The sequence below is a fragment of the Vipera berus genome, assembly GCF_964194415.1.
Source record: "Vipera berus genome assembly, chromosome: 2".
NCBI classification, from domain to species: domain Eukaryota; kingdom Metazoa; phylum Chordata; class Lepidosauria; order Squamata; family Viperidae; genus Vipera; species Vipera berus.
In genome coordinates, this window is record NC_138203.1 from 258257323 (window position 1) to 258278235 (window position 20913).

Genomic DNA, 20913 nt, shown 5'->3' on the forward strand with positions numbered 1-20913 from the left:
TGCCCATCAGCAGGATGACACTTATCAACAACAACAACAACAACAACAACAACAACAACAACAACAACAACAACAACAACAACAACAACAATAATAATAATAATAATAATAATAATAATAATAATAATAATAATAATAATAATAATAAAGTTGGAAGGGACCTTGGAGGTCTTCTAGTCCAACCCCCCTGCTCAGGCCGGAAATCCTATACCATTTCAGACAAATGGCTTTTTGAAAGGGGCATAGAAGTTTGAACATCCATCAAAACAACTCTCCTAAAACTGAACAGAATTGGATTAAATTTGGTGTGGGAGGAGAGCCTGAAAAAATACAGATTGTGGACTCGTTCCTTCTCCAGAAAAAATAAAAACTCTTTATTCTATCCTCATTCCAATACAGACAGATAAGAGGAGGCTGGACTAATTCTATCATGTACATCAGATTGGAGGCAACGTATGTAGAAATGGAGAAATGTTTTAATTGTTATCCCTTTAGACTGAGAATATGGGGAATAGAATTTTCACCGGGGCTGGAGAGAAGTGAATACAGATATTACATCCTATATATTTTGTATAGGTCATTTGCAGTGTACATCTTTGGCCATGGATCATGTATAAATAATTGAATAATAGTAAGATACTTAATTATATATAGAGGGTATATTTATGATACATTCAAACCCCTATTTCTAGCATGAGTAAAATAGACACCCATTTATAACTCATCTCTCTTTTGTCTCTCCTCTATGGTTGTAAAATCTTTATAAGTTGGTTCTAATCTTTATTTTTTTAAATGATGAGGAAAAGAGAAAAGGGAATAGTATTTTATTCTCAACACTTCCATCTTTAATAACCCAATTAAACTCAATAATAGAAAATACAGAAGCAATTACATCCACTTAAATGAAAGAACTGCTTCCACAATTCAATTTTTATTCTTCACCATGAATTCCTATGTCACATTTTATATTTTAAAAAGGAATAAACTACAAAAGTGGCATGTAATTTGTAATTGTCATTATTTATGCAGAACAATGTCAGTTTGTACAACATTTTACACAGCAAAATAAATAACCCTGTTCATCTAGCATTATAATAAAACAACCTATAAAATAAATTTGATTCAAAACACTTATGATTTGAAATTCCTTAAAAAAATAACTTAATTCAAAGTGGGAACAACATTAAATATATGCCATGGAACCACTACAATGTTATATAATGCTCAGAAAAACATTATTATTTTTCTGAAAGGCTGTTCCAAGGTCAGGAACTTTAATTAGCCTTTCTAATGCTTAGAGGTAATGGCTCTCTTAATTCAGCTGAAGTCTCAGCTGGACCATATTAGGCTAATAAAGTAGGTGGCCTGGGAACAGATATTGTACACTACAATGAAGGAAGAACATAATGATGACTGATTTTCAAAAGCAATGACTGATTTTACAAAAAAAAAAAACCTTAGAAGACGGGAACTGAGGAAAAAATCTAAGCTTTTCAGATCCAAAAATGTGTATTTTATTATTCAACGCTTCAACAAAATATTCTTGTAGAAATATTTAAGATTGGACAAATGTAACGCACAAAATTTAGGCATGCTCATCTGGATATCTATTTTCTCATAGTATACTATAGCTATAATCTGGCTAATGAAAAACCAGGGTCAAACATTCAATTATTTAATATACCGAGTAGCTTTGGGTTAACTTGACTCGTGTTAAGAAAGTAACATGGGAATGGATACGGAAGAAGTATGCATTGCTCATATTTTCATATATGGTGGACTTGTAAAAAGGTTAAAGCTTTTTGGATTAAAATTTGGTGGAATATGCAAAAGATATTTAAGAAAAGGATAAAGTTTTCTCCACAATTGTTTTTATTGGGTATTATTACAGATACTACTGTTATAGATATTAAGTTGATGTTGAATTTAATTACGGCAGCGAGACTTTTAGTAGCGCAATATTGGAAGAAGGAAGAACTGCCGACTATAGAAGAGTGGACTTTGAAAGTTTCTAACTTGGCGGAGATGGCAAAGATTTCAGCGTATTTGAAAGATCAATCGCAACAGAGATACATTGTGGAATGGAGGAGATGGATTGATTATATTCAGAATTCAGAATGAGCCTTGGTGGAGCAGTGGGCTAATGCCTCCTTAAGTGACACCAGCTGCCTGCAATTAGTGCAGGTTCGCATCCCACCAGGCTCAAGGTTGACTCAGCCTTCCATCCTTCCGAGGTAGGTAAAATGAGGACCCAGATTGTTGGGGGCAATTAAGCTGACTTTGTAAAAATGCCGCTTGGGGGGTGTATGAAAGCCCTAATAAGCAGGCATATACATAGAATGAAGGCTACTGCTAAGCTTGTAAGCCGCCCTGAGTCTTCGGAGAAGGGCGGGATATAAATGGAATTAAAATAAAATAAAAAATAAAAATAAATATGGGACTAAAAAGTTTTATTTAGCATTTGAATAAGTAGTGGATCTATATGATGTATAACAGTACGCTCACACAGAGAGGGCCTCCTCAGGGTACCGTTGGCTAGACAATGTCAATGGCGACCCCCAGGGGGAGAGCCTTCTCTGTGGGAGCGCCAGCCCTATGGAACCAGCTCCCCCCTGAGCTTCGGATGGCCCCAGATCTCCAGTCCTTTCTCCGTGGCCTCAAAACACTCCTTTTCCACCTGGCTGACCTGGACTGACAGGGATTTTAATTATGTTTTTAATTTTTAACTCTTAATTTTTAATTTATTTTAATTTTAATTTTTATTTATTCTACAGGGGCCTTTAATTTTAATTTTTATTTAACTTCTGTATTTATTGTACATTATTGTTGTTAGCCGCCCTGAGTCCTTCGGGAGATAGGGCGGCATATAAGTCCCAATAATAAATAAATAATAATAAACCAGTTAGTAGTTATTTTATTAATATTTTGACGATGGTGAGTTAAAGTGCGATAGAATTTAATGTTTTATTGTTGTTAGCATATTTTAGATTATTTTTGCTTGTAATTTTATACCCTGTATTCAGCTCTGGGAAGTCGGGGAGGGGGGAGGGGAGGGGAGGGAGGGGTTGGGGAGAGGGGAGGGGGAGGAGGGGGGGTTTTGTATTTAAAAATGTATTGTAAAACTTTTCAATAAAAAAAGGAAGAAGTATGCGTTGCTGAGATATTCCTTGTAGAAAGAAGGGAGGCATGTCACATATTTGTTGTGACCTTTGGTTTTGATATCCATTCACACCAGAACCCTATTTATTATATTTCATTATCAAACCCCAGATAGACTCAGTGCAACTAAATTCAGCCAACCACAAAGTGATAATTAAAATCCAGAGATGAATGAAAAACAACAAAAAATAAACACTCAACTAACAATTAAAGTCAATCTTCAAAGGGCAACTTGAATAAAAAATGTCTTTGTCTAATGGCAGAAGGATAGTAGAGAAAGACCTAGGCCATTTTACTGTAGAAGCTTGAGGTTTTTGTTATAATTCTACTGGATTTATATTGGTGCAGCAGCATAGAGGCAGTATTCCCTGATGTGAGATTGCTCATTTATTCTTGTTTAGTTTATTTAAATGGGCAAAAATAAATAAAGTAATAGTTTGGGAAATTACTGGGAGAAAATTATAGACTGATAACAATAGGAAAAATGATCATTTCCAGGACTTTTATTAAATTTTGAGTTGTCGTTTAGTTTACACACTTGGAAATGTGTGAATTATTCAGACAATTCGCATTGGGACTCTGAATTTTTACATTTGGGCTGCCCTTCTGCAGTTGATGTTTGTGCTTCCACAAAGAAGTTGTTCAACTTATGCTTATTGGCAGCCATAGGCCAGAATATAAATAATGAGATATATCTTATCAAACCTATCAGTGCAACAGCTGAAATGATAAGATCTCTGTTATATCAGACCAAGGCTCTATTAAGTCAACATTTCTTTTTCTGCACTTAATCAGATGTGCAAAATGAGGAGCAGATTATTCCCCAGTACGCAATTTTCAAAGATGCTTACCACTATAGAGGAAACAAAGACCCATCAGTCTACTTTTGACTCACCAAGGAATAGCTAATATATCAACAAAATTGACATAACAATCTGAGAGGTATGAAAATATAAGGAAGCTATATTTTTAAATTTTAATTTTTGAGGAAGAGAAAGGTATTTTCCTCAGGAAAAAAGGTTCCCTTTTTGATAACAAATATTTTAAATAGAAAGAGGGATGCGGTGGCTCAGTGGGTTAGGACGCTGAGCTTGTCGATCAGAAGATCGGCAGTTTGGCAGATCGAATCCCAACTGCCGCATAACAGAGTGAGCACCTGTCACTCATCCCAGCTTCTGCCAACCTAGCAGTTCGAAAGCACGTAAAAATGCAAGTAGAAAAATAGGGACCACTATGGTGGGAAGGTAACAGCGTCCCGTGTGCCTTTGGTGTCTAGTCATGCCAGCCACATGACCACGGAGACGTCCTTGGACAAACGCTGGCTTTGAAACGGAGATGAGCACCGGCCCCTAGAGTCGGAAACGACTAGCACGCATGTGCGAGGGAACCTTTACCTTTACCTATTTTAAATAGAAGGGAAATTGCCAATGTAACTGAATCCAGAGAGAAATGACATCAAAACTGATAGATGAAAGCACTTCCTCAATAATAGGTGGGATTTATATTTTCAGTAGGATGACATTATTGTCACCAAGTCCTGTTATTCTGCTATTTTCCTTGTCAGGAGCAATTATTAATCTGAATTTATGCAAAACTCTTTTAATGGATGTTCAAATTAGAACGAAATCTCAATTTAATGGACTAGTTGGGGAGTGGGCAGGGCTGTTATTCCCGATTGTCTGTTAAATTGAAAAGCACACCATATAGTCACTTGCATAATATTGTTACAGATTTGCATAATATAATGATGCAAATGCTACAGGATTTTCATCTGCAACATCCACAGTCTGTGGCACCGATAGTCCACTTGACAGAGGTTTGTGGTGAAGAACTAGAGACTCAGCGAAACAATAAAATACAAAAGAGAGTGAGTAGATCATCAGATTGGTGACCAATTAGTATTTGTTGTCAAAAAGGATCCTTTTATTGATTACAAAGTTTAAGAAGAGTCATTGGATCCTCTACTCTCCTGAAATTAATTTCTTAAGAAGAGATTTGCAGTTCCTCCTTATCTCAAAGGGACTGTAAAGAAGGCTTAAAATCATAGGATCCAATTAGACTATTTAATACAATTTTCTACTCAATACAGTAATCATTTGTAGTAAACGGTTGCCCAGCCTCTACTCAAGTGGTTCCTCTGCTGGTTCCATTGTTGAATCTCTCTTATAATTAAAAGTCACAACTAATATTTCCATACTCCTCAGGGTTTCTTTCTTTCAATGTCTGATAAAAAAACATTTTCAATCACACAGAAAGGACGACAGGAACAGGACATTTTAAACTTATCTGCAGGGGAAAAAATTACATATAAATTTACTACTTCTTTTCAAGATATGACTTTTTTCAGAATGACCACATCATTGAAAAATAGTCTAAAATATAGCAATGTAGACTATAGGCATATGGAGTTGGCTCTTGTTTCATAGGGATGCCTTAAAAACACGCTATTTAATTCTTCTACAAATTCATTTTAACTTTATCATTCTGATAGGCTTTGGGGTTAAAATTTCAATTATAAAATGTACTAACTTTCCCTTTGGTGGAAATTTGCAATTCAAAAAGCCAGACAGGCAAACAATCAAAGGCAGCATTGGTCAATAAACATACTGAACAGTATTAGGTATGTCCATTGTCCAAAGCACACAATGACTATCCCCCTTTTTTGTTAATGGCAGTGATTTCAGACACAGCTGAAGCAAAGTTTCCAGATGTGTAGCTGATTACTTTGAATAATTAAATGGTGTCACAACCAGCTGTGATGAATTGGACTGGGGTCTCAATTCATAAATAATTGAGGAGACGAGACTGCATTTGATCAGTCCTATCAACTCCTGCTCTCCCGAGGATAAATGTTGGTCCTGAATACCACCAACATTGTTAAATACCTCAATGTTCCTGTTCAGTCATCCAGCCAAGAGTCAATTTGACTAAATCACTTTTAACACCTTGCACAGCCGCTGTCCTCATGAATACAAAATGCTCATGAGTGGCACAATAGGATTTTTCCCTATTATTTGGGGGTTGGTGTGTAAATTATGAGACAATGCAGCCAATGCCTAAGCGAATAAGCAAAAACCTTCAGGAATATGCTTGAGAGGATCATGTTGAAGAAGATGCTTGCTGCCTTGTTTGTACAAGACTGAACACAGAAATGCTCCTTATCAAACCAACAATCTTGTAACAGCCGTTTATGTGTAAGTGTAGCTGCTTTTTATGATTTAATCACGGTCCTTTTAACACCTAATTATTAAAATATGTTGGGCCCTGAAACCATATTTCTCCCTCTGGTCCTGAGAGAGATGACACAACAGCTGCATGCTATTTTTGGCTGTGAGAACTCAACGATCCCTCCTTCTTGACAGCTATTTCTAAGCCCAATTGTGCTGAAAAGAACACAGTATTCAGAACGATTAATACTGGCTTTTGGAAAAACTGTTTTTGCTGATTAGAGCCTGAGTCTGTCACTGTCATTAAGCATGAAGCTGTGTTTATCTAAGCCACATGATTTTATAAACCCAGGGAGCACATGGAGTCAGATGAACACACAGCTGCAGCAGGCACTTGTGTTTCAAAGCTGTAAATGTGTTCAACATGCATGGCCTTGGTTTTGATTGCTGATGGTCAGTGCCATATCATAGTTATCATACTATTGGTATTAAATTATTCCAGTTTTTTTTCCTTGAGTGAGATGCAGCTTTTTCAACTTTCTCAACTTCCAAACATTGTGGTTTAATACATATTATCAGACAGAATTGACTGATCATTCATTCATTCATTCATTCAGTCAGTCATTCATTCATTCCATTTATATAGGTATTATGGTAGCTCCAGCACCGGTTGTATAATGTCATGCCAGCACAGATGCCACATTTTTACTTCTCTGAGTCTCATAATCTCTTGAAAATTCTTTCAAAAGAATGTGCCCTCAGCAAGATGATTCTGCTTGCATCACACTCAAAGCACTTTCTTCTTTGGCTGAGAGATGAACGTTGCTAGATGCCAGCTCCCTTGCCCACCTGATCTCTCCACTGATACTCTCCAGGTTTTTCCAATAAAGGAGAATATTGTAGCTCAGGGTTGAAATGAGGGGTTCTTGGTGCTCTCCGAGCTTGGTTGTTTTCTTACAGATGTTTCATTACCCAAACTACAGTAGGTAACACCATCAGTGCATCAGTGATGATGTTACCTAGTAATGAAACATCTGCAAGAAAAACAACCAAGCTCAGAGAGCTCCAAGGGCTCCTTCAGTGTTTCTACTTCCCAATCAAAAAGTGTAGTGGCATGAGAGAGTTACAATCTTAAAGTAAGTTCTCTGAAGTCAATGGAATTTATTTCAGAGTAGACATTTTGGACTCTTCATGGAATCATAACCAATCACTTATATACTGAAAAGGAGTTTTCTGTTCTAAAAGCTTGCAACACATACCTCAAAATCTTCTGAAAACCCATGCTGGTTGTTGGCATACAATTCACCGATATGCTTCACAAACTGTTTGACAGGAATAGCTTCCATGTCATCTGCAAAATGAAAAGGAAAAAAAAATCCACTGTTTATTTTTTACCAACAAGGTTGATGTTTCCTCTATATCTGTTTATTACTTATCAATAATATGTTTATAAATATCTTTTAATCTGCATTCTCAAGTGAAATCAGCCCAATATATCATTCAGATTGTCTTACCATTTCCTTTAGCTCAGGAGTCAGGAAGCTGCAGCTTTCCAACATTGTTGAGCTGTAACTTACAACTACCAATGTCTTTCATCTAGCGTCATGCTTGCATGGACTGCTGGGAGTTGCAGCTGAACAGCATTTAGAACAAGGGTATCCAACCTTAGTCACTTTAAGGCTTGTGGGCTCATGCTGGCTGAGGAATTCTGGGAGTTGAAGTCCACAAGTCTTTAAGTGGCCAAGGTTGGACACCCCTGATCTAGAAGAAACCCATTCCTGCTTTAAATTTTGACAACATTAATAAATTTACTGCCAAAGTTCTCTGTGAGATGGGAAATACCTAAATTTGACAAAATAAATAAATAAATAAATGTCATGGCTCTGTTGTGTCAAGACAGGCTGATTGTAGAGAGCCCATTTTGTTGTATAAATATTTTGTTTAGTTGGATTTGTGTTTTCATTGGAATATATTTTGTTATTTGCCTAATTGCAGTCAATGCTAATAAAAACAGGACAGACTGCCTTGTTTTTGATGAACAAAAACAAGTGAGGTGTCTGTGTTTCCTTACTTTGGAATGTGTCTTGAAGGGAAGAGCAAGACTTTTTGGGATGAATATCATTTAATGATGCCATCACACAAATAATGTACTTTGGGCCATTTTGAAGATGACATCATTATGCAAGTGGGTTTACTTTTTGGTGCAGCATGATGCATGTGAATGTGATCGCTAAACAAGGCAAAGATACTTTCTTTTTGACTTAGTGGAATGATTCCAAAGCATGATTGGTTGCTGCCTTTTGTTGCAACTTTTTATTCCCATTAACTTCACTCTGTCTCATGTAAACTTCACTGATCCTTACTCTGTTTCATTATATTCTATGCAGCCATATTTTTTTCTCTCCACTATAAAATATTTTGCTTTTATTCTTATTTTTTGCAATAATCATTCTCTTACACGCATTTTTCTCCCCCATTAACTCTTTTACTTCATCATTCCACAAGGCATCTTTTTAATATTTCCATTAGCGTAACCTCACAGGCTTCTAGGGCATTTTGAACGATAATTTCTTCACTCTCTTCCACGCATCTCCCATATCCATTCTCCTTACATCCACTTTCCATTCATTAATCCGGATGGATTAATCTACCCTTCTATTTATTGCTATGCAGGCCTCATTTTTCTTCTTTCACCGATTTTCTGATCTTCTCCCGAATCCATTCTTGAGTCTATTAAAACCTGATCTGTTCCATATTTAGAATCTCTCTGCATTCTTAGATCCATTATTAATTACTTTTCCATCATAAAAAGTGAAATCAAATTAAACCATGGATCGTGTTTTGTGGATTTTGAGATTAATGAGTTTGTCATTTTTAGACTATGAATTTGAAAATCTTCCTTTTTTTGAGCAAATGCCACAAATCAACCATTCTTATTTTTTTTTTGTTTTTCAAAAAGCCCAATAATTTCTGCTGTGCTCTTTCCTCTTAATTCCACCCACTCATTCATATCAAATAACAGAATTTCTTTTCTTTTCAAGGTCATTTTTATGCCAAATGCTGCATAGTGTTTCTCAAAATTCAGTCCTATGTCATGATCAGTATTCACAGTATTCATCTTTGCCCTTTCTGTTAGAATCGCCTTCCTTCCTTCCTTCCTTCCTTCCTTCCTTCCTTCCTTCCTTCCTTCCTTCCTTCCTTCCTCCCTCATTTCATTTCATTTCTGACTTCACAAATGGACTAAATAAATAACTTTCAGAATGTCTCCATCTAATATGCATTTATTATGAGGGCAATAATATGGGAAAACATGCCTTCCTAATAATAGCAAGGCTCTTACATAAAAAATAGGTCTTAATAATTTGTATTTCAGTACAACAAAATAATAAAGTTAGTCAAGTGCTATGTCATCTTTATGTAAACTAATTTTTGACACAGTGACTGAAAGATTAACAACTTTTCAAAATTTACATTACAGCTACTTTTGTACATTATGGAATTTAAAACATGTTGGTTTTCTCAAAATGCTATTTTTTTCTGTCTTGTCTGACCTAACAATGGAATTGCCTCCTTTGCTGAGTGGTGCGTTGCAATGTTTCATGAGCATGCAAAATCACAAAATCAACTCTGACGTTTTGAAACATACAAGAATACGTCTATCTTCATGAAGTAGATGTTTAGCTATGTTTTGAGTAAGCCCACTGAGTTCAGTGAGACATGTTAGTCATGCTTGAAATTATATGGTATGAATTTCAATATATGTTTCTGTCAGTATTTTGCCTTTTTCATTGAATTCTTTTCTTTGCCTTTTAGCCTGAATTTATCTACTGAAGGCTTTTTTATTCTTTTTAGCCAGGACTCCACTGTAGGTGGAGTCAAAAGAGTCAAGATGGTAGGCACAACTGTGAAATAGAAGCCACGCCCCTTTTTAAAACAATCATACCATCCCATTTACCCACCTTCCCTGAGGACACCCCTATTTACAACCAAACAAATGCTGGAAATACATTATGTAACAGGGTCAAAACTTGTCCGTCTGCCAATCTGATAATTAATTGAACACTGATCAGAATGCAGCCAAATTGGATATAGGGAGAGTTGGAAACAAAACAAAGTTCAGCTGGAAAATGGGCCAAAGACTGCAGAGAAAAATGATCCTGAATAAAATCCTAAACTGACATGCATCGGGCAATTGCTTACAATGATTGCTAAAATCTTAAGCAAATTTAAAGGGAATTGCTGCATGGAGGTAATTTATTTAACTGCTGCTGTTAAAAACACCTAACATGTCAGGAAAAATGTGATTCAGAAATCATAACCATTTTAGTCTTCTGAAGAGATGAACAACATCCTATATCTAATAAAGAAACCTATTTGTTATTTTATTTGGGCAAGTTGTTTCTTCTCAGGAATTCATTAGTATCACAATCTAGCCCTACCATAAAAATCCAAAGGATGAAACAAATAGTTTTTATAAATGTATAAGACTCAGAACTATTTTGGTATTTTCCTCAACACTGTGCTAATAAATCCTTAAGTTGTGTCATTATGAATATAATGTAACCCTATTGTAAAATTAGCTTAAACATTAAATCTGATTGTTTTACTAAATATTAGGCCACATCACCTTTGCATAGCAACTGTGGTTCTGCCATTTACTAATCAAACAACCTGACCAATTTAAGGAACTTATAAAGGCCCTTCTCCCTTATCTCTGAATGGACAGGTCACATACAAGGCAGTCTTGATAATAAATCCTGTGCATGTCAAGATACAGTATGCTAGGATGGGGAAGTGACCAGACCCAGATTGAAAGCCAATATAGAAAAGTAAGTCCCTTTGTATTTACAAAAAAATATAAAGCTCACCCATTTAAGACTCCAACACTGGAAGTTTTTAAGAAGAGACTGGACAGCCATTTGTCTGAAATGGTACAGGGTTTCCTGTCTGAGCAGGGGGTTGGACTAGATGACCTCCAAGGTCCCTTCCAACATTTTTATAAAACTTTTATTCATTAAACATGAAACTCAGTCAAGTGAACACTCAAATTGACTGGCACTAATGGTTGACACGGGGTTGCTGCCAGCATCCTAGGTATCAACCAGGTATCTCCTTAAAATGTAAGATGTTCCGAGTAGCGCAGTTTTTTTGTAGCTTTGCTGGAGTTATTGCAGGAAGCTGCAATTTCTTGATGTATTTTGAAAAGTTTTTGGACATAGTTCCCAGTGCACCGATGACAATGGGTATTATTATTGTTGTTGTTGTTATTATTATTATTATTATTCAGAAATATACAATAAACTAATGAGAAATGGATTCATTCTGCTTAATATCTGGTCAGGCTGAGTGTTATTTTTGCTTTTTTTGAGCGTCTTCCTGAGTGGGCTAGACTATGTCCTGATGTGGAGCTGATGTACCTACTCCGGGTGTGTGTGTGAAATGTTGTGCTGCCTTCAACTTCTTGTAGGAGGCAGGTCTGGGATGGGAGACCAGCAGGCTGTGCAGCTTGGAGTAAAGTATTTTTTATTAGATCACTATAATAGACTGAAAGCTCTTTAACTAAGTGTGGGATGGAATAAGAACTGAAGTCAGTCTTCTGTGCTTGGGGTGGGTGGATGAGAATAAAGAGGGGGCTGACTGTTTAATGGAGCCTGTGTTTCCGGGCTTTGGCAAAGCCCTTGCCATACATTTGCAAACAAAGGGAGAGGGAGAGGAAAGAAGAGAAGTTGAAACTATGTAATGTATTTATTCTGATTGTGCCTTTATTATTATTAATTTTTTTTACAAATAACTCAAGTTGGCAAACACACCTAATATTCCTTCGTCCTCCTATTTTCCCACTCTGCGAGGTGAGGTGAGTGATTGGCCCACAGTCACCCAGTTGACTTTTGTGCCTAAGGCAGGACTAGAACTCACAGTCTTCTGATAATTGGCTCAAAGTTACCCAATCAGCTTTCATGTCTAAGGTGGGAGTAGCACTCATAATTTCCTGGTTTCTAGCCTGAACATAGAGTATAGGATCACAGGGCTGTGTCCTATGTTCTGTGCATCAGGCTAGAATGAGTCTAATGGCCTTAACCAAACTAGGTGATGAAAAATTGTAGAACTGGAGACTCCTACATTTTAAGTAACTAGTAAGACAATATTAAGGGACGCGTGGCTCAGTAGGTTAGGATGCTGAGCTTGTCGATCAGAAGGTCGGCAGTTTGGCGGGTCGAATCCCGAGTGCCGCGTAACAGAGTGAGTGCCTGTTACTCGTCCCAGCTTCTGCCAACCTAGCAGTTCGAAAGCACGTAAAAATGCAAGTAGAAAAATAGGGACCACTACGGTGGGAAGGTAACAACGTTCCGTGCGCCTTTGGCGTCTAGTCATGCTGGCCACATGACCATGGAGACGTCCTCGGACAAGCGCTGGCTCTTCGGCTTTGAAACGGAGATGAGCACCGGCCCCTAGAGTTGGAAACGACTAGCACGCACGCACCTTTACCTTTACTTTTTAAGACAATATTACCCATCCACCAATAGTTTTGGTGTCACAACCAATATTTATAGGTGTTACATGATGACAGGCTTTGGTTGTGACTCAGGTAATGGGAAGACTTATTTTTTCAGCAGCTTGTTTTTTTGAGATCTTTTTCTTGGAGAATAGTAGATAGGTGATAAGTGTGCATCTTGAGGTGTTCCCATGATATGATTAACTGGGTCTATGAGCCAAAAAATTTGATCTTTTCAGGATCTTTTGGTATTCCCAAAGTATAGTCTTCCCCTTATCAAGCTAAATATATTCTGGGAACTGAGCTAATATGCCATTGGTATCACTGTGCTCTCGACAACTTCATCTCCCAGAATTGCTAGCTGGGGAATTCTGAGAGTTGAAAATTGAAAATTCACACATCTTAATATTGCTGAGGTAGAACGACACTGCTCTAGAGGTCTGCAGTCTCTTGCTCCAAGAAGAGGCGGAATGTAAAGGAAACGTATGAAATAATTAATCACAATTTCTTCCAATTAGGAAATAATCTAATATGCTGCCATGCCACAATGACCACGGAGGGATACGTTAATTACTGATGTTACACACAGGCTTTACCTTTAAATTACAAGGAAAGCATACAATCGGTCTGTAAATGAGAAATGGAATTCTTTCCTGAACAATAGCAAAAAGTGTAATTTATGCTATGTATTTAAAACATTATTTTTTAAAATATTTTCCTCTCGTGCTAAGGAAGAATCCTGAGAATAGTTTATATAGTTCAGTTCAATCAGGCTAGGTATCTGAACAATCACCATTTGCTCTACAAACAAACACATGTTTGTAGATCATGGCTGACTCACATAAAGTTTCTTGTAAATACTTCTTGGGGAAAAAAAATCTGTTCCTTAAAGTTCAAGCCAACTTTCTGTAGCCCTGTTAATGTGATCCCCATTATATCTGAGCCCCATTATCTCCTGGTCTATGGCCCTTCCTCAGGGATGATGGAAGTTGTTCAAAATAATTTGCAAGACCTAGGTTTGGCAAAAGCCATTTAAGAAATTTCTTGCTTGCATCTGTTCAATTTTTTGGGGGGGGTGGGGGGGAGAAGCAGGGGAGAAAAACTACTAATATTAGGAAGCATTCTCAATGTTTAATGTATATTTTAAAAATGAAATTGCTTTGCCTTTTTGGAGAAGAGGAATGGCTGTACTGCTTTTCTTTTCTTTTTTCTTTTTTTACTTCTATGATTAGCTAGTAAAATGGTAATGGAGGTGTCTAAAATGCAGCAATCTAAGAAATGAAAAAAATTAAAAGAGGGTTAATAAACGTTCAGCAAGGCTGCCATTCGGGGACAGTTTCTTTCCCCTAAGGCAGACATGTCAAACACAATGCTTGCGGGCCAGATCTGGCCTGCCATGTGGTTCTGTCTGGCCTGGGGGACCTGCTCTGGAAACAGCGAAGGACCGGCCTGCAGCACCTCAGCCCTTGTTGGCTGGCACTGATCTACAACCTGGTGCCAGCCAACAAAGCCAGAACATGCTTAGCCTTAGATCCACGGGGCAGGTGCCACCACCCCGCCCCCTGGGCGCACATACAAGAGGTAGTATGCAGGTTCTCCTGTCCGCACACCCAGGGGGTGGGGCAGAGGCGGCGGGGCAGCTCCTTGCTGGTTCCAGGGCTGTCCTGTGGATCTAAGGCTGAGCACGTTCTGGCTTTGATGGATGCTAACAGGTTTTCGATCAGCGCCATCCTCTCTCCCACCAGCACCTACATAGGCCGCTCGCTGACCTAGCCTCGCAGCCACAAGGCTTCCCCCTTTCACCAGGACCGGCCCTGCCTGCGTGGGAAAGCGACGGCCAGCAGCAGCATGGATACCGGCACCATTGGCAATCTCTCCCCCTCTCATCTCCCCTTCCTGAGCGCGGAGGAAGGAAAGAGATGAGAAGGAGAAGGAAAGAAGGAAGGGAGGGAGGGAGGGAGGGAGGGAGGGAGGGAGGAAGGAAGGAAGGAAGGAAGGAAGGAAGGAAGGAAGGAAGGAAGGAAGGAAGGAAGGAAAGAGAGGCAACTTGGTTGGAGTTGCCCCAGTTCACGCAGTTCTGCTTCAATCCTGGATCCATTGAAACTTCAGCTCAAAGGAGAAAGCAATATTGTGTTCTCGTTTGTCATAGACAGGACTTTATTGGCAATCCAAGTTAACACTAGTATTCTTGCACTGTGAACTCTTAGGAAAGGTTCCCCTCCTTGTGTGTTGCAAACAGCCATTTCCTGTGGGGAAAGCAGGACAAAGCAGAGTGGGGGAAAATATTTTCCATTGCTATATTTCCAGTCTGAATTAGACCATGGCAGGGTCCCTGGCAGGAGAGCTCTTTTAGGGATTATGTATTAAAAGAAAAGCAACTAACTTACCTCTGTTCCTAAATGCTAAAGCTGTTGCACATAAAAACAGAGGAGCTCAGATCAACTACCACAGCCACCATTTTGACAGTTTTGTTGTACTGTCGTCTGTGGACACCCCCACTAAATGCAAGCATGGGATAAACTGAGCCTGGTTTGTTCTCAGTCTTTTAAGTGGCCACAGACTCCTAGCAAAAGTGGCGTCTGATCACAAGGTGAGGAGGCATCGAGAAATGTTTCCCCTTTTGCATTTGAGCATCGAAGAAGGGGCAGGAAAAGAGAAAGGGTAAGAGGAAAGACAAACAAAAAGAAGGAAAGAGGGGAAGGAAGAAGAAGGAAAGGAGAATGAAGAGGAAAGGGAAAAGAAGAAAAGGGGGGAAGGAAGGAAGGAAGGAAGGAAGGAAGGAAGGAAGGAAGGAAGGAAGATTATAATGAGAGGGAGGAAGGGTCTGAGGCAAGTCCTGCCTTAGCACTTGGCCACAAACAGCCCTGCTGCCCTTTTGCCATCCCCTTGTCCCCTCCTCCTCTCCTGGTGGTCTCCCATCCTATCACTGAGGATGCTTTGGTTACAAAGCTGGGTCCCCTCGCAGGAAGAGGGAGTGGGCCTCCCTCTGACCCACACATTTTGCCCTCCCGCACACACCATGAGTATCTTGGCCAAGGAGAGCGAGCCAATCAGCAGCAGCCTTGAGGAGGAGGTAAGCACAGCCGGGCGCTCCCTTGGGAAAGGCTGAACTGGGTGCTTGCCCTCCACTGCCCAGGGCTCCAGGTAGCCTGCATCACTGGGGGTCCTCTGCATGGCCTGAGAGGGACATCAAGGCTCCTCTGCTCACCCTGGTCTCATCTTTCTCGGCTGGAGACAATGACCCCCCCCCAGGCCCACCCATGACACCACAGGCACCCCCTACATGAGCGACGTTGAGCTGGCCACACCCACCTGGCCCCCCAAGGTCAACCACAACCCTGATGCGGTCCTCATGCCTAAGGGTATGAGACATTGTTTATTTATTTATTTATTTATATATGTGTTTAATAGCATAGGGGAAAGTGAATATATGATCCTGTCAGTGTTTGGTGTTTCTCTAGGTTGCATAGTTGAGATGATGATGAATTATAGAGAGGACTCGGAGTTTCAGCATAAATTCAGATAGATGAAAGCATACTTATAAGATATTTAATTTTATGTTCTGCAGTGAAGTAAATTTCCTCAGATGAAAGTAGGGCAGTTAAATTATTAGACAATTTCTGCTTTTGTGGACTTACATTAATATAATGTATTCTGTATTCTGGACATGTTAAAAATCCTCACAGGACTGATTTTTTTTTTTAAAAAAAGAGAAGTGCAGGATATTTTACAGTTTTAGATACACTGTCAAATTGCTTCCACTGTGTCATACAACTAAATCAAATTAGGTTCACTCAGCTCAATGAAATAGCAGTACAGTTCCACAGAGAGATATTTAACTATCAATTTAAAACTACTGCAGGGTTATCACTTGCAAATAAGATTACTATAAGGAGTTGGCATTTGTTAAAATGTCACATGTACTTTGCTTCCAGAATCAATATAGCATGAAAGATTTTCTCATGTTCTCATGTTTTCCAAAAGAGGGGGAAATGAATCAGAAGTGATAGTGTTTTATTAACAGTAGGAGACTATCAAAAAGAAGAATTTTTAGAAAGCTTTGGGGGAAAAGAAGTCCTTACCATAATAGGAATAAGAATTGATAGTCAGGCATTGGGAAGCGGCATCAGCAAATTATTTAGGAGGATGAACCTGGAAGATTTTTCTGGCTTGAGCAAAAAGCCCAGAAAAAAGCATCGGGATGAATTAGGCCCTTCCAACAAAACTTGTCTTTCTGTATTATCCAAATGTTTGTAGATACTGTACCTCATTCTGGGTATTCTACTTGAATAATCTACTTTGTTGTTGTTAGTTGCGAAGTCGTGTCCAACCCATTGCGACCCCATGGACATTGCTATTTCCTTAAAGCTGGAAACTTTCAGGGCAGATAGTAGCTCTACCAAGAGGCAACAATCTTCTCTACAGTTTATATGCAAAGTGGGAATAAATCAGAAAGAGGCACCTTCCCATTCATTTTGGTTGCTCTCTTCTGGACACAGTCCAGTTGATCATTTGGTGCCTTCAACGGGATGAAATATTATAAGTAGGGTCTGACCACTGCAGAAGAGAAAACAATGACGTAAAATTCCTGATTTCAATATCTGCTCTAAACATGACTGTATTCTTACATATATAAGACCCTTTCCCTTAATTTCGCTTATCTTATAAATTCCTAATGATTTTGTGTGTTTGTGTGAGAGACAGGGATTATGAAATTCTAGGGCACAGAAGTAGATAAAGAGCTTCAAGCCCAATAGGAAGATCACTGATTAATGAATTGCCTACCACTTATTTCCAAAATGTTGTTTAATCATCTGTTTAGATCACTCTACTCCACTTCTCCCCATAAAAAAGGGGAGTTGGTCAGTAGGCTCAAGAAAGTAAAAAAAACCAAACAAATGTACAGAGAAAAACTGCAAGTAGCCATCATTTAAAACACCCAGTCCTTCTTATGTGTGAATCCAAGATCAGGCGCTTCCTTTTGGTATGCAACAAGCCTGCTCTATTCCAGGGGGTCTGTAACCTATCCTCTAGTCATGCTGCATTATCCTTCTCATCAACCTCAATGGCCTTGCTGGTTGGAGGTGATTAAAGTTCCAATCTTATGTATCTAAGAAAGAAGTCTACTGCAGAAAGATGTTGTACAGCGGCTTGGGTTTCTGCATTAAACAGTAAGGGGGAAAGTTGTACGTTTTGAAATGTCAGCATATGAAATAAAGAGCTGGATCAGAAATGTATTCCCTAGCATTCTGGTTTTTTATATCTTGGTAGATTTTTAACTGGGAAAACATTAGTCAGTGTGAAGTCTTTTGTCACAACAGCTGAAAAGCTCCTTCCTTTGAATATGTAGCTCCTCTTGATCATTTTTATGAGGTAATTTATGTATTTCACAAAAAATATGGTAAACAGAAAGAACTTATAGTAAATTTATAGTTCAATGCATAGGAACTGCCAAGTTGGAGATGATTATTTGTGCAATTTCTGATATTCTCGGGGTGATTACATGATATAATGTTGTGCTACACAATAAGGTGAGAAGAATGTTATAGAGAAATGAAGGACATTAATACACTGCAATAACTTGTATAGTTCCAGACAATTCTGATATATATTTTACAGCTAGCAGGACAACATACGTGAAGAAAAGCTATGTCAGATTAGTTTACCCAGAGACCTTTCTTTGGAGACAATCTTATAAAGATTTTTGATATCCGGCTAACAAGATCAGCTTTCAGTGACATAATCCCAAGTGACTCCTCCATGCATGTATGCTCAGGTTAACAATTTAAAGAGAATATATTCCAATCATCAGTATTATAAAACTTTCATAATCTGAAGTGCTAATAGAAGTCATCAATTCATACAAACTTTGAATTTGTTTATCTTTATATGACATAATTGGATTGTAATTATTTTTAAGGATTTATCAAAAGAATCAAAGTTTTCACAGAATTTTCACAGTTATTTGTTTGTAACTTGGAGTGGATCACCTTTTCCCAAATTGATGTTCTTTAGATGTGTTGGAATTCAGCTCCCATAATTCCTGACCACCATGTTAGACCTGAGCTGGATGACCTAATAACACCTTTTCATTTTTTAATTATCTCTGAAACTGTTGATCGATTAATCTAGTAACTGCAAAACTCACACCACTGAGTTCTTTACCCAATATAGTACATTATATTCAAAAAGAAAGAAAAACCCATTAACATAATCTTATTACAATACCCTTTACAACCTGTTAGAGAAAAACCATGACTTTCCATAACTGCTTTGAAATATATATTACGCTTCATTTTTAAAGGAATTAAAAACAGTATACAGCAATAATCAAACCTTCCCATCAGTAGAATTCAATTCATATTCACACACAAAAACATTGTATACGGAATTATTTTAAGCTATCAAAAATAAAAGAATGAACAAGCTGTGAAAAGATAAAAACATGCAAATAATTCCTAAACAAAAATGACAGCCAAATCTGTTTATACTCAAGTAGAATAATCCTAAGTATATTCTTAGCATTGAGCTAAAACTGACAAAGTCCAAAAAGATTTACAATATTGAATGGCTGTAATTCTGCTTACCCCAAATAAAGCTACTTAGTTTGTTATATAAAAAGATGTTTACTGACTCTTTTTCCCCCCAGGTGGAACTAAATTAAAATGCTGGGACCTGATGACTACCTATATGGCAGTATCAAACCAAACAGAAATATATATCCAAGAGCTTGTCTTTCCTAAATCAGGAAATAGAATATTGTTTGTGTCAAAATCTTTATATATATTGAGATGGAAGAACTGGCACTGCATTGACCAAGGCTTTCTTCTTAGCATAAATACACAGGAAGATGCTGCCCATTCACCCTTATTGGACATTAAGGTGAAGATTTTGAACTTCAGTAAAAGAGTAAAGGCTCATTCAGGACAAATGGTGGGAGTCAGAAAAGACAAATTCTGCATGACATACGGAGGTTTCCTTTGTGAAATCATCAAGAGGGTTTCATCCAAAGAAGGAAAAAGTTAAAATGCCATACAAAGCCTTTTACTCTATTTTGAACAACTACTGTACAGAAACAGGTGTACAAACCACAATAGGCTTAAACCATATGAAGAAATTAGTGACTGTGAAGAGCAGCTGATTTTAATTATACCCAAACCAGTATAAATTGTTAAGCAAATTCAAATGGTTGCATCTATGATCAAACCAAGGCATAAATGAATGAGGCAAGGCCTTTCTTACCTGGGATGGGAATAATGGGGACGGTTTCGTTTGGTACCACCCGAGGAGAACTGCTGTCTTCTACGTAGAAATGAGCTGTCTGAAAACATTTTCTGCAAATGGAAGAGAAATAGCATCACTACCTCCAGGGTTTAGGGGTACTTTTCTACAGATCAGACAGTTCAGCAGGCCAGTTGAATAAGTCCACTTCCAATTGCCTCTTCCCCTAATGCTGGTTGTTGTTACTGTTGGTTATTTAAAGAAGAAAAAAAATTAGGATGCCAGGAATCTCCATTGGGGAAAGAACTGTTAATTAATTTAGGAGCACAGGATCTTATCTATTATTACAATAGGTAGTCCAAGAAGTTTAGCAGCTGTGAGGGTGAGTTTTGTTCAGGTTGTTCTTAAAATAAATTTCCAAGCTCTGCAATAGCTCCTCAAAAAGGGAATTAAGAGGGACAACCGCAGCCCCGTGGGAAACAGATAGCATCTAAAACTGATGCTGAGGATCTTCAATCCTTCAGAAAGTTGCCAACTTTCTAAAACCTAACCCAACTTCACCTCATTTCTCACGGAGCTCATCCCATTCCTCTATGCTGTACTTCCTAGGAAACGAGACCATGCTCAGCAAATCCAACTTTGCTGATAAGCAAGGTTTCCCCGGCCCCGGAAATGATTCGGAAGGCAACTCCGATGCCACAAGCCCACCACACCCACCAGAGACGCCCAAATCTGAATGAAGGAGTCCATGTGACCCAGGCTTTTCGCTGCTGTCTTTACCTGTACTTAATGCAAAGCAGTGAGCATAAGCTGGTCATCATGGAGAAGGCACTGAGAAGGAGAGCATCCAGCGCTCCACTGAGCCTCTGCATG

The 20913-nt window shown here is 38.4% G+C and overlaps 1 protein-coding gene across 1 annotated transcript in view; it reads right to left on the reverse strand.

Moving 5' to 3' along the window:
* The window catches only part of PTPRG (protein tyrosine phosphatase receptor type G), a 702650-nt gene that overhangs the window by 26793 nt on the left and 654944 nt on the right, over positions 1–20913 (reverse strand). The window contains exons 14-15 of the mRNA XM_081320042.1: positions 20062–20153; positions 7586–7677 (exon numbers count right to left, since the gene is read on the reverse strand). Coding sequence (XP_081176168.1) covers positions 7586–7677; positions 20062–20153 — 184 coding nt within the window. The remainder of the gene's footprint in view (positions 1–7585; positions 7678–20061; positions 20154–20913) is intronic.